This window comes from Oncorhynchus kisutch, unplaced genomic scaffold, assembly GCF_002021735.2.
Source record: "Oncorhynchus kisutch isolate 150728-3 unplaced genomic scaffold, Okis_V2 scaffold4044, whole genome shotgun sequence".
In the NCBI taxonomy this organism is placed as follows: domain Eukaryota; kingdom Metazoa; phylum Chordata; class Actinopteri; order Salmoniformes; family Salmonidae; genus Oncorhynchus; species Oncorhynchus kisutch.
The window spans coordinates 75,952-90,870 of record NW_022265989.1 but is presented as its reverse complement, the minus strand read 5'-3'; the positions used below and the strand labels follow the sequence as shown (position 1 = coordinate 90,870).

The 14,919-nt window shown below is 45.5% G+C and overlaps 1 protein-coding gene across 1 annotated transcript in view; it reads left to right on the top strand.

The window, feature by feature from the left end:
* LOC109887639 (chondroitin sulfate synthase 1) overlaps positions 1-14,262 on the top strand; it is a 100,880-nt gene extending 86,618 nt beyond the window's left edge. Inside the window, exon 3 of the mRNA XM_031822005.1 lies at positions 10,043-14,262. Within this exon, the coding sequence (XP_031677865.1) occupies positions 10,043-11,638 (1,596 nt within the window). The 3' untranslated portion in view covers positions 11,639-14,262. The remainder of the gene's footprint in view (positions 1-10,042) is intronic.
* The last annotated feature ends 657 nt before the right edge of the window (positions 14,263-14,919 follow it).

The window sequence follows — 14,919 nt, the reverse complement described above, 5'->3', positions numbered from 1 at the left end:
TGCACACACAACAGACACACACACACATGCACACACAACAGACACACACACACGCACACACAACAGACACACACACATGCACACGCAACAGACACACACACATGCGCACACAACAGACACACACACATGCACACACAACAGACACACACACACACAACAGACACACACACATGCACACACAACAGACACACACACAACAAACGCAACAGACACACACACACAACAAACACACACACATTCACACACAACAGACACACACACAACAAACACACACACATTCACACACAACATATTCACACACAACAGACACACACACACACACACACACATTCACACACAACATTCACACACAACAGACACACACACATTCACACACAAATCATAGAACCATAAAAGTCATCAATAAAACAACAGTACATAAAGCCTTTTTATTGTACTTGTAAAGATCAGCAGGTCTGGTGCTGCTTTATCAGGGCCAGAGATGTGTGGCTCGTCCCAGACTGTACCAAACCTGGCACACTGGTGGCACCAATAGACTAGGTTACGGCCCTGTGGGATTCAACTGGTGGCACCAATAGACTAGGTTACAGCCCTGTGGGATTCAACTGGTGGCAGCAATAGATTAGGTTACGGCCCTGTGGGATTCAACTGGTGGCACCAATAGACTAGGTTACAGCCCTGTGGGATTCAACTGGTGGCAGCAATAGATTAGGTTACGGCCCTGTGGGATTCAACTGGTGGCACCAATAGACTAGGTTACAGCCCTGTGGGATTCAACTGGTGGCAGCAATAGATTAGGTTACGGCCCTGTGGGATTCAACTGGTGGCACCAATAGACTAGGTTACGGCCCTGTGGGATTCAACTGGTGGCACCAATAGACTAGGTTACAGCCCTGTGGGATTCAACTGGTGGCACCAATAGACTAGGTTACAGCCCTGTGGGATTCAACTGGTGGCACCAATAGACTAGGTTACAGCCCTGTGGGATTCAACTGGTGGCACCAATAGACTAGGTTACAGCCCTGTGGGATTCAACTGGTGGCAGCAATAGACTAGGTTACAGCCCTGTGGGATTCAACTGGTGGCAGCAATAGACTAGGTTACGGCCCTGTGGGATTCAACTGGTGGCAGCAATAGACTAGGTTACGGCCCTGTGGGATTCAACTGGTGGCAGCAATAGACTAGGTTACGGCCCTGTGGGATTCAACTGGTGGCAGCAATAGACTAGGTTACGGCCCTGTGGGATTCAACTGGTGGCAGCAATAGACTAGGTTACAGCCCTGTGGGATTCAACTGGTGGCACCAATAGACTAGGTTACGGCCCTGTGGGATTCAACTGGTGGCAGCAATAGATTAGGTTACGGCCCTGTGGGATTCAACTGGTGGCAGCAATAGATTAGGTTACGGCCCTGTGGGATTCAACTGGTGGCAGCAATAGACTAGGTTACGGCCCTGTGGGATTCAACTGGTGGCAGCAATAGACTAGGTTACGGCCCTGTGGGATTCAACTGGTGGCACCAATAGACTAGGTTACAGCCCTGTGGGATTCAACTGGTGGCAGCAATAGACTAGGTTACGGCCCTGTGGGATTCAACTGGTGGCAGCAATAGACTAGGTTACAGCCCTGTGGGATTCAACTGGTGGCAGCAATAGACTAGGTTACGGCCCTGTGGGATTCAACTGGTGGCAGCAATAGACTAGGTTACAGCCCTGTGGGATTCAACTGGTGGCACCAATAGACTAGGTTACAGCCCTGTGGGATTCAACTGGTGGCACCAATAGACTGGGTTACAGCCCTGTGGGATTCAACTGGTGGCAGCAATAGACTAGGTTACAACCCTGTGGGATTCTCTGACTGCTTCCGTAATGACACCCTATTCCCTACATTCCCTGTCCCCCCAACTAATGCTAATGACCTAATAATACCTCCATGTTGCCTAGGGCCTGAGTTTTTCCAGTCACATTCCTGCTCCTGATGGTTGCTGATCAGAGGAGCATATATTTCCCTCTGAGTTGCATTCCAACAGCCCTTCACATTCCAACACCTGAGACGTTTTCTGTACGCCAACCTGGCTCTATTCTCACCCTTTAATGGTGATTTCAGACAACTTGTCCCTTGTAATATTCGTAATGAATAGATGGTGTCTGCTGTTGGTGTTTCCCTTGGCCGTGCTGTATGTTCATCACAGATTGACTGGCGTTCAGTTTACGCACGACTCCAGAGGAAGCCTACGCTAGCCAGCGCTAGCCCCAACATGAGCCAGACTGGAACCGTCACTTACCCAGCCAGTGTCCCAAATGGCACACTATTCCCTATGCAGCTCACTACTTTTGACCGGGGTCTCATATGGTTCTGGTCAAAAGTAATGCACTACATGGGGATAGGGTGCCATTTTGGACACCGCCCCAGAGTGCATATCTACTCACATTACTTTGCCGGGTTCTGCCGTCCAGACGTAATGTGTTGATTTAGGCCCAAGTAGCGCGGTCCAAGGAAGACAATTGTATCAACTTGTTTGTTCAGGGGGGATATTTAGTCCCTCTGCGATAGTGTTGTCCTCTTGTAATGGACTTGACAGCACTGTTTGTTTTACCTCTGCTTTGTTTGGAGTGGCGTCCATCTTGACTTTATGGAGGCCAGGAGATAAAGAGTTAGCAGGGAGGGGAGATGAGACGGTGTCATGACTCATTCTACATTTACAACACTGAGCATCTTAATGTGTCCAGATATGATACTTTATGGAGGCCAGGAGATAAAGAGTTAGCAGGGAGGGGAGATGAGACGTTGTCATGACTCATTCTACATTTACAACACTGAGCATCTTAATGTGTCCAGATATGATACTTTATGGAGGCCAGGAGATAAAGAGTTAGCAGGGAGGGGAGATGAGACGTTGTCATGACTCATTCTACATTTACAACACTGAGCATCTTAATGTGTCCAGATATGATACTTTATGGAGGCCAGGAGATAAAGAGTTAGCAGGGAGGGGAGATGAGACGTTGTCATGACTCATTCTACATTTACAACACTGAGCATCTTAATGTGTCCAGATATGATACTTTATGGAGGCCAGGAGATAAAGAGTTAGCAGGGAGGGGAGATGAGACGGTGTCATGACTCATTCTACATTTACAACACTGAGCATCTTAATGTGTCCAGATATGATACTTTATGGAGGCCAGGAGATCAAGAGTTAGCAGGGAGGGGAGATGAGACGGTGTCATGACTCATTCTACATTTACAACACTGAGCATCTTAATGTGTCCAGATATGATACTTTATGGAGGCCAGGAGATAAAGAGTTAGCAGGGAGGGGAGATGAGACGGTGTCATGACTCATTCTACATTTACAACACTGAGCATCTTAATGTGTCCAGATATGATAATTTATGGAGGCTAGGAGATAAAGAGTTAGCAGGGAGGGGAGATGAGACAGTGTCATGACTCATTCTACATTTACAACACTGAGCATCTTAATGTGTCCAGATATGATACTTTATGGAGGCTAGGAGATAAAGAGTTAGCAGGGAGGGGAGATGAGACGGTGTCATGACTCATTCTACATTTACAACACTGAGCATCTTAATGTGTCCAGATATGATACTTTATGGAGGCTAGGAGATAAAGAGTTAGCAGGGAGGGGAGATGAGACGGTGTCATGACTCATTCTACATTTACAACACTGAGCATCTTAATGTGTCCAGATATGATACTTTATGGAGGCTAGGAGATAAAGAGTTAGCAGGGAGGGGAGATGAGACGGTGTCATGACTCATTCTACATTTACAACACTGAGCATCTTAATGTGTCCAGATATGATACTTTATGGAGGCTAGGAGATAAAGAGTTAGCAGGGAGGGGAGATGAGACGGTGTCATGACTCATTCTACATTTACAACACTGAGCATCTTAATGTGTCCAGATATGATACTTTATGGAGGCCAGGAGATAAAGAGTTAGCAGGGAGGGGAGATGAGACGGTGTCATGACTCATTCTACATTTACAACACTGAGCATCTTAATGTGTCCAGATATGATACTTTATGGAGGCCAGGAGATCAAGAGTTAGCAGGGAGGGGAGATGAGACGGTGTCATGACTCATTCTACATTTACAACACTGAGCATCTTAATGTGTCCAGATATGATACTTTATGGAGGCCAGGAGATAAAGAGTTAGCAGGGAGGGGAGATGAGACGGTGTCATGACTCATTCTACATTTACAACACTGAGCATCTTAATGTGTCCAGATATGATAATTTATGGAGGCTAGGAGATAAAGAGTTAGCAGGGAGGGGAGATGAGACAGTGTCATGACTCATTCTACATTTACAACACTGAGCATCTTAATGTGTCCAGATATGATACTTTATGGAGGCTAGGAGATAAAGAGTTAGCAGGGAGGGGAGATGAGACGGTGTCATGACTCATTCTACATTTACAACACTGAGCATCTTAATGTGTCCAGATATGATACTTTATGGAGGCTAGGAGATAAAGAGTTAGCAGGGAGGGGAGATGAGACGGTGTCATGACTCATTCTACATTTACAACACTGAGCATCTTAATGTGTCCAGATATGATACTTTATGGAGGCTAGGAGATAAAGAGTTAGCAGGGAGGGGAGATGAGACGGTGTCATGACTCATTCTACATTTACAACACTGAGCATCTTAATGTGTCCAGATATGATACTTTATGGAGGCTAGGAGATAAAGAGTTAGCAGGGAGGGGAGATGAGACGGTGTCATGACTCATTCTACATTTACAACACTGAGCATCTTAATGTGTCCAGATATGATACTTTATGGAGGCTAGGAGATAAAGAGTTAGCAGGGAGGGGAGATGAGACAGTGTCATGACTCATTCTACATTTACAACACTGAGCATCTTAATGTGTCCAGATATGATACTTTATGGAGGCTAGGAGATAAAGAGTTAGCAGGGAGGGGAGATGAGACAGTGTCATGACTCATTCTACATTTACAACACTGAGCATCTTAATGTGTCCAGATATGATACTTTATGGAGGCCAGGAGATAAAGAGTTAGCAGGGAGGGGAGATGAGACATTGTCATGACTCATTCTACATTTACAACACTGAGCATCTTAATGTGTCCAGATATGATACTTTATGGAGGCCAGGAGATAAAGAGTTAGCAGGGAGGGGAGATGAGACAGTGTCATGACTCATTCTACATTTACAACACTGAGCATCTTAATGTGTCCAGATATGATACTTTATGGAGGCTAGGAGATAAAGAGTTAGCAGGGAGGGGAGATGAGACGGTGTCATGACTCATTCTACATTTACAACACTGAGCATCTTAATGTGTCCAGATATGATACTTTATGGAGGCTAGGAGATAAAGAGTTAGCAGGGAGGGGAGATGAGACGGTGTCATGACTCATTCTACATTTACAACACTGAGCATCTTAATGTGTCCAGATATGATACTTTATGGAGGCTAGGAGATAAAGAGTTAGCAGGGAGGGGAGATGAGACGGTGTCATGACTCATTCTACATTTACAACACTGAGCATCTTAATGTGTCCAGATATGATACTTTATGGAGGCTAGGAGATAAAGAGTTAGCAGGGAGGGGAGATGAGACGGTGTCATGACTCATTCTACATTTACAACACTGAGCATCTTAATGTGTCCAGATATGATACTTTATGGAGGCTAGGAGATAAAGAGTTAGCAGGGAGGGGAGATGAGACAGTGTCATGACTCATTCTACATTTACAACACTGAGCATCTTAATGTGTCCAGATATGATACTTTATGGAGGCCAGGAGATAAAGAGTTAGCAGGGAGGGGAGATGAGACGTTGTCATGACTCATTCTACATTTACAACACTGAGCATCTTAATGTGTCCAGATATGATACTTTATGGAGGCCAGGAGATAAAGAGTTAGCAGGGAGGGGAGATGAGACGGTGTCATGACTCATTCTACATTTACAACACTGAGCATCTTAATGTGTCCAGATATGATACTTTATGGAGGCCAGGAGATAAAGAGTTAGCAGGGAGGGGAGATGAGACAGTGTCATGACTCATTCTACATTTACAACACTGAGCATCTTAATGTGTCCAGATATGATACTTTATGGAGGCCAGGAGATAAAGAGTTAGCAGGGAGGGGAGATGAGACGGTGTCATGACTCATTCTACATTTACAACACTGAGCATCTTAATGTGTCCAGATATGATACTTTATGGAGGCCAGGAGATAAAGAGTTAGCAGGGAGGGGAGATGAGACGTTGTCATGACTCATTCTACATTTACAACACTGAGCATCTTAATGTGTCCAGATATGATACTTTATGGAGGCTAGGAGATAAAGAGTTAGCAGGGAGGGGAGATGAGACGGTGTCATGACTCATTCTACATTTACAACACTGAGCATCTTAATGTGTCCAGATATGATACTTTATGGAGGCTAGGAGATAAAGAGTTAGCAGGGAGGGGAGATGAGACGGTGTCATGACTCATTCTACATTTACAACACTGAGCATCTTAATGTGTCCAGATATGATACTTTATGGAGGCTAGGAGATAAAGAGTTAGCAGGGAGGGGAGATGAGATGGTGTCATGACTCATTCTACATTTACAACACTGAGCATCTTAATGTGTCCAGATATGATACTTTATGGAGGCTAGGAGATAAAGAGTTAGCAGGGAGGGGAGATGAGACGGTGTCATGACTCATTCTACATTTACAACACTGAGCATCTTAATGTGTCCAGATATGATACTTTATGGAGGCTAGGAGATAAAGAGTTAGCAGGGAGGGGAGATGAGACGGTGTCATGACTCATTCTACATTTACAACACTGAGCATCTTAATGTGTCCAGATATGTTACAACACTGAGCTGTCATCTTAATGTGTCCAGATATGATACAACACTGAGCTGTCATCTTAATGTGTCCAGATATGATACAACACTGAGCTGTCATCTTAATGTGTCCAGATATGTTACAACACTGAGCTGTCATCTTAATGTGTCCAGATATGTTACAACACTGAGCTGTCATCTTAATGTGTCCAGATATGATACAACACTGAGCTGTCATCTTAATGTGTCCAGATATGATACAACACTGAGCTGTCATCTTAATGTGTCCAGATATGATACAACACTGAGCTGTCATCTTAATGTGTCCAGATATGATACAACACTGAGCTGTCATCTTAATGTGTCCAGATATGATACAACACTGAGCTGTCATCTTAATGTGTCCAGATATGATACAACACTGAGCTGTCATCTTAATGTGTCCAGATATGATACAACACTGAGCTGTCATCTTAATGTGTCCAGATATGATACAACACTGAGCTGTCATCTTAATGTGTCCAGATATGATCTCCTCCTGATTAAGTGCCTGAAGAGACGGGTGTATATTGGGGAACCTTTTGTCTTCTGTTCCCGAGCCGTCTATTCCGATGCCTCTGCTCTTCCACCAGTTGTTGTGATTACAACAGATTACTACAATCAGACCTGGGTTCAACTAGTATTTGATGTATTTCAAATGCTTTTAGTGTTTGATCTAGCTTGCCTGGAGTGCCAGATGGGCTGGGTTTGCACCATTCCATTGGTTACATGTGAAGTCAATCAAGCACAGATGTTTGAAGCGTTTGAACACAGAAGGTCTGAATAGAATGGGTTGTTAAAACCTGGCATAAAACACATGGGATGTTTTTCAGTGCTTAGTTTCTGTCCATCACTGAGCTTGGGGTTCACCACCTTCTTCACAAAAGCTCTGCTTGATGTGGTTGTGTGTGACACAAGACTTAAAACGCACAGCGATCATTTACCACTGATATTTTTCTTCCTTTTATTTCGTAATGAGCCATTCAGGGTGATTAGATGAAAGTGTGCTGATGTGAGGATTGTGAGCAGTGTGGTATGGAGGCTTAATGAATGTGAAAAATCATTCTAATGAGACTTAACTGCTGAAGGAGACATGGAAGACAAAAGTCAGGTCATTAGAGGTGATAATGATGGGGAAGCCATGGGAGAGAGGGAAGTAAACATCCTGACTGGCTGACTGGCTGCAGTGCTGATGTCTACTGCCTCACAGCTGGGCACTCAGAACAATCTGACTTGGCCTACCTGCTGGGGTACGTCTCAGTACTCTGAAGTGGCTCCTTCTAATCTTCCTCCTTTCATTTGGCCACCTATCAGAGCAGAAGAGATCTTCTTTTGGCCACCTCTCAGAGCAAAGGAGAAGAGATATTAATTTGGCCACCTCTCAGAGCAAAGGAGAGGAGATCTTCATTTGGCCACCTCTCAGAGCAAAGGAGAGGAGATCTTCATTTGGCCACCTCTCAGAGCAAAGGAGAGCAGATCTTCATTTGGCCACCTCTCAGAACAAAGGAGAGCAGATCTTCATTTGGCCACCTCTCAGAACAAAGGAGAGCAGATCTTCATTTGGCCACCTCTCAGAACAAAGGAGAAGAGATCTTCATTTGGCCACCTCTCAGAACAAAGGAGAGCAGATCTTCATTTGGCCACCTCTCAGAACAAAGGAGAAGAGCTCTTCATTTGGCCACCTCTCAGAACAAAGGAGAGCAGATCTTCATTTGGCCACCTCTCAGAACAAAGGAGAAGAGCTCTTCATTTGGCCACCTCTCAGAACAAAGGAGAAGAGATCTTCATTTGGCCACCTCTCAGAACAAAGGAGAGGAGATCTTCATTTGGCCACCTCTCAGAACAAAGGAGAGCAGATCTTCATTTGGCCACCTCTCAGAACAAAGGAGAAGAGATCTTCTCCATGTCCCTGACTTCTCCAATGTATGGAAGGAGATGATGGGAAGGAGAGATGGAGAGGAAGCCACTTTATAATATAAAGATGCACCCGCTGGTTTGGTGTCCAAAGAGGGCTATTTGCCAGTCACTTCTCAGAACCAGTGAAACATGGACACATGTAGGGGTTGACTACTGCAACAATCTTTTTCCTAGATCTTATTTTATATGCTCATTAAATAAATGTGTGTAAGGCTGCCATGCGATAGCCCCCTTGGTTCTGATGTAATAGCCTACCTGACCCCTCACACTCTAAAGCTTGGGGTTTGCTCAAGATTTCCATTGATCAGACTGCTTGATTTTATGGTTGGCCACGTTCCAACTCCTCCTAGGTGCAGGAAGGCAGGGGCAGAGCCCATGGAAAAGCAAAGAGACTTATTCAGTGAGTTCTTGTGACCAGCCGTACTTACACTAGTTAGGTATCGCTTTTATAAAACTATCAGGCCTGGCCTCTATACCGATCCTGTCCGATTCTGTGTATTGCCTTTCCCCCAGGGGACTGGGTTTGTGGCTGCATTCCAGAGCCGTCCTTCTCAAAATTGGAGGCCTTTTTCTGAGCGGTGTCTGTCTTTCGCAAATAGACCTCTGAGGACTCCCTTCATTGGATTGGTCAACAACACAGACCCTTCCTTCTTGGCCACGCTTGAGTCGCTGCCAATAGGGGCCTCAGCAGCTGTCCCACAGTTTACTCACACGGCCCCCTGTGATTGGGGGAACATTAGGTTTGTAAAGCCTCAACAGGTTTGCAGTAAACACTCATGGAACCGTCGAGGCTTACCCACTCCCTGGTCAATATTTGAGGGCTCTGTAAGCTCGGAGCTCACCTCCAGAAGGCATTCCTTGAGCCTGTTCTAATTTGCACTTTGCATTAGCAGCAGGACGTCTGATAAAAATAACATCTCTGTTGGGCTGCAGGAGTTTACATTCATATAGACATCCACCTTTAATAAATCCCCAGTGGAGCAGTATACAAGTACAGGCAGCGGAGAGGGGTCAACAGAGGTCAACTGGGATCAAGCTGTGTTGTGCAACTTGTTTTTTGCTCTTTTCACATTTTAGAGGGCAGAATGTTTTCTGTCCTAGAGCGCGCTCTATGTGTTGTGCTTTTGTACACTCCCACACAGGGCCTAGTCTATATAATGCATGAGTGTTCTATTGTGCCATATTGTGTTTATTGATGTAACCTCAGCCGTTGTCTCCCTCTCTTCTCTCCGCAGATGCAGCAGCTGTTCTACGAGAACTACGAGCCCAACAAGAAGGGATACATCCGCGACCTCCACAATAGCAAGATCCACCGGGCCATCACCCTGCACCCCAACAAGAACCCGCCCTACCAGTACCGCCTGCACAGCTACATGCTCAGCCGCAAGATCGCCCAGCTCCGCCACCGCACCGTCCAGCTCCACCGTGAGATCGTCCAGATGTGCCGCTACGGGGCGGCCGAGCCCAGCCGAGAGGACCTGCAGCTGGGCATGCCTCCATCCTTCATGAGGTTCCACCCTCGGCTCCGCGAGGAGGTCCTGGAGTGGGAGTTCCTGACGGGCAAGTACCTGTTCTCCTCGTCTGACGGCCAACCCCCCCGCCGGGGAATGGACTCCTCCCAGCATCTGGCCCTGGATGACATCATCATGCAGGTGATGGAGATGATTAACGCCAATGCCAAGACGCGGGGACGAGTGATCGACTTCAAGGAGATCCAGTACGGCTACCGGCGGGTCAACCCCATGTACGGGGCGGAGTACGTGCTGGACCTGTTGCTCCTCTACAAGAAGCACAAAGGGAAGACCATGACGGTGCCGGTGAGGAGACATGCCTACCTCCAGCAGACCTTCAGCCAGATCCAGTTCAGAGAGGAAGAGGAGATGGACGACAAGGCTCTCGCCAGCAGCATCAACCAGGACTCAGACTCCCTGTCCTTCCTCTCCAACTCCCTCAAGATGTTCGTGCCCTTCAAGCTGTCCAGCTCTAGCCAGGACCAGAAGGAGCCGAAGGAGCCTAAGGTCAACATACTGGTGCCGCTATCCGGACGCTACGACATCTTTGTCCGCTTCATGACCAATTTAGAACGGGTGTGCCTGATCCCCAACCAGAACGTCAAGCTGCTCATCCTCCTCTTCAGCACCGACAACAACACAGAGCGGGTCAAGCAGGTGGAGCTGATGAGGGAGTACCACATCAAGTACCCCCGTGCCGAGATGGAGATCCAGCCCGTGTCGGGCTCCTTCTCCCGGGCCTTGGCTCTGGAGGTGGGCTCGGCCCACTTCTCCAACGACTCGCTGCTCTTCTATTGCGACGTGGACCTGCTTTTCACAACCGACTTCCTCAAGAGGTGCCGGAGTAACACGGTCCTGGGGGAGCAGACCTACTTCCCCATCATCTTCAGTCAGTACGACCCCAAGGTGGTTTACGCCGGTAAGGTGCCCAGTGAGAACCACTATGTGTTCACCGCTAAGACGGGTCTGTGGCGTCACTACGGCTTCGGCATTGTCTGTGTTTACAAGGGCGACCTGGTCGGGGCCGGGGGCTTCGACACCTCCATCCAAGGGTGGGGTTTGGAGGACGTGGACCTCTTTAACAAGTTTGTCCAATCAGGGATCCGGTTGTTCCGGAGCACGGACCCGGGGATCATACACGTTCACCATCCAGTAGTGTGCGACCCCAACCTGGAGCCCAACCAGTACAAGATGTGCCTGGGCTCCAAAGCCTCGTCGTACGGCTCGACACAGCAGCTGGCTGAACTGTGGCTCGAGAAGAACGACCACGGCTTCCGGAAGGTCGGGAGCTCAAATAATGAATCCCTCAGGACAGCGTGAGAAAGCACTCCGGCCAGGACTGACAAAAGCAGTATGTGGAGTCCCCCAGGCCTGGGTGTCTTTCCTGGGGAGTCCCCCAGGCCTGGGTGTCTTTCCTGGGGGTCCCCCAGGGCTGGGTGTCTTTCACTCTTCCCATTTGTCTTAGCAGCATTTTTAACGACCTAATTTATTTTTTACAGAAACAAAAAAGACTTGGATATATTTTGGAAATCTGCTTTTTTTAAAGAAAACACATGAACGTTGAACTGACTGAGACAAACGAGACTGTAGAAGATGTTTTCATTAATACTGAAAAAGAAAGCATCTCGATGAGGAATATTCCTTTGGATGAGCCTACCATAACTCTGGACACAAGAACAACGTGCTCTGATGTCTTATTCTACCAGTCTAGTAATAAAGACCATTCTGTGTTATTTGTACAGTAACCTTGTCTCCAGGTTGTTGCACATATAAGCCTGGGATTTCAACAATTCAAAGTTTGCCTTAGTGGGAGTGACCATAGAATTATATGGCAGTGACCTACTGAGTCAAGTACCTGTCATCATTTCATTTGAGCAAATCACACGACTGTGAGGTGTGTTATGGGAGATGATTGGTTGGTAGATTAAGCCAATGCGCCAGGAGTTTCTCACAGTCATTCTGTATTGACTAACGAAGGCCAAGTTTGATGCGTTGGTCCACCAGACTCTTCCCATTTGGGAGAAAGTGTCTGGGAACTACATGTTCACAGTGTCTGGGAACTACATGTTCTATAAAGAGAGTATGGGGGGGATGGTGATGTTCGGGGTTATATTATGTGTACCTCAGCTCTTTAAAAGGTGTAGCGTTTGTCTTGTGCGTGGATGTTGTCATCTTCACAGACCAGCAGGGCTCTAAATGGAACTGTCCTCTTGATTGTGAATGTTTACAGCAGGTTGATATGAACAAACATTTCATCATTGAAGAAGGTTGACTTAGATGAAAAGCAATTTGAATTAAGACTAAAGGACCATTTTGATTCCTTTTGATTTGTTTATAGTACAGAATAACACTGTTGTTTTTTTCAATTGATTTTAGATTTTCTTTTTATTTACTTCTGTGAACACAACTGCTGGATTTAATATCTGCAATTCATCCTCCGCTGTCTAATTTATTGAATTTGCAGTCTCCATTCTGTGTTACCTGACTGTTGGAATATGTATATTAGAAAAATTGTATACCCATCTGTTGTTGGATTATTGTTTTTCCATTTTCCTTTTGTTTCTCTCTCAAACTCATCTGATTACCAAAGAGTTTTTGCACAGTGTGTTTTAGGTATTGTGTGTCATGTTGTTTTCTAGGAGGTGCAGGCACAAACATGACATGTCCCGTAGATGAAGAGGTATAGTGAGTGAGGAAGCACCTTCCTGGCTCCACCTCTTTGCTCTCATGAGGAATCTAAGGCCTATATCAAACTAGTCATCCAGATTTAGGAACAAAGGAATGGGAAGGGCAGGGAATGCTGTGCTCCTTCATAGAACTGAAAGGAATTCTAAATAATTTTAGAACCCTTGGAGTGAATTCCAGAACCTTCTCAGCACCCATTGGTACAATGAATTAGAATAGAACTCTTAGAATGAAATCTGATTTTATACTGAACAAAAATATAAATGCAACAATTTCAAAGATTTTACTGAGTTACAATTCATATGAAGAAATCAGTCAATTTAAATGAATTAATGAATCTACGGATTTCACATGACTGGGAATACAGATCTGTTGGTCAAAGAAATGGGCCTCACAATGGTCCTCAGGATCTCGCCACGGTATTTCTGTGCATTCAAATTGCCATCGATAAAATGCAATTGTGCTTGTTGTCCGTAGCTTATGCCTGTCCATACCATAATCCCATCGCCACCATGGGGCACTCTGTTCATAATGTTATCAGCAAACCGCTCGCACACATGATGCCATTACAAGTGGTCTGCGGTTGTGAGGCCGGTTTGACGTACTGCCAAATTCTCTAAAACGATGTTGGAGTCGGCTTATGGCAACAGTCAGCATGCCAACTGCATGTTCCCCAAAACTTGGGATATCTGTGGCATTGTGTTGTGTGACAAAACTGCACATTTTAGAGTGGCCTTTTATTGTCCCCAGCACAAGGTACACATGTGTAATGATCCTGCTGTTTAATCAGCTTCTTGACATGCCACACCTGTCAGGTGGATGGATTATCTGGAAAGGGAGAAATGCTCACTAACAGGGAAGTAACCTTTTTGTGAGTATGGAACATTTCTAGGATATTTTATTTCAGTTCATGAACCCACATTTTACATGTTGCGTTTCTATTTCTGTTCAGTGTAGAACTCTGAGAATGAATTATAATTCTATGAATTATCTGGTCCCTGTCCATATAGCTGTCTATTTAGGAGAATGTCTTCTGTGCAGCAGCACTCCCCTGGTTTAAAGGTCTCCTCTACTCCACACAGTCTTTAAGCCCAAGAGAAGACGGGGTCAGCTACACTTGGAGCAGGAGGGACAACTGTGCTCTATCATAATAGTCTTGGTTTTCTGGGGATTTTTAATATTTCTGTTGTTCATTCAGCCCTGTCCAACTGGGAAAGGTTTTATATTTAAGAAATAAAATGAAAAATGTTTATCAAAAATGCTTTTGTTGTGGTGGTGTACTTGTTTTAGATAGGCATTCATTGGCCATGTGGCCATTTTAAATGATGACCGTTGCATTTTACAGGCAAGACATGTCAAGACATAACAATAGTAGTACTAACTTTGGTGATGACTGTCAAAGCTTGAATTTGACAAATTTACAGTAGGATCCATAAATGTACCCTGGTCCCAGATCTGTATATTCTATCATGTCAACTCCTTGACAATGAGTTGGCATGATGGCATAAACTGATCTGGGACCAGGCTACCATAAATGGGCCTGGACAAGAGATTTGCTCAGCATACGTGTTTGCTTAACATATGAATACTCATATGATAACCCCGGTGTATTAAATTCCCAGCCTGGCTTCATAACATCATGGCCACCTAATCATCTCTTGCCTCCTAATAACCCTCCTCTTCATTAAGAAAGCTGGTGACTGGCATGCTTTCTGGGGCCACATGGCTCCCGTGCATCGCCCAGGTGGGGGCAGCACGTTAATAGTGGATGGGGAGACTTTTGCTTTGAGCACATCTAGAAAAGCAACATAATCAAATCTATTATTTTTGAATTATTATTATTTAGGAGTAAATGTATTATCAAAGTGTACTGTATGTTCTCATGGACAGAAGTGCCCTGGAGTGAGGCTGCCTGG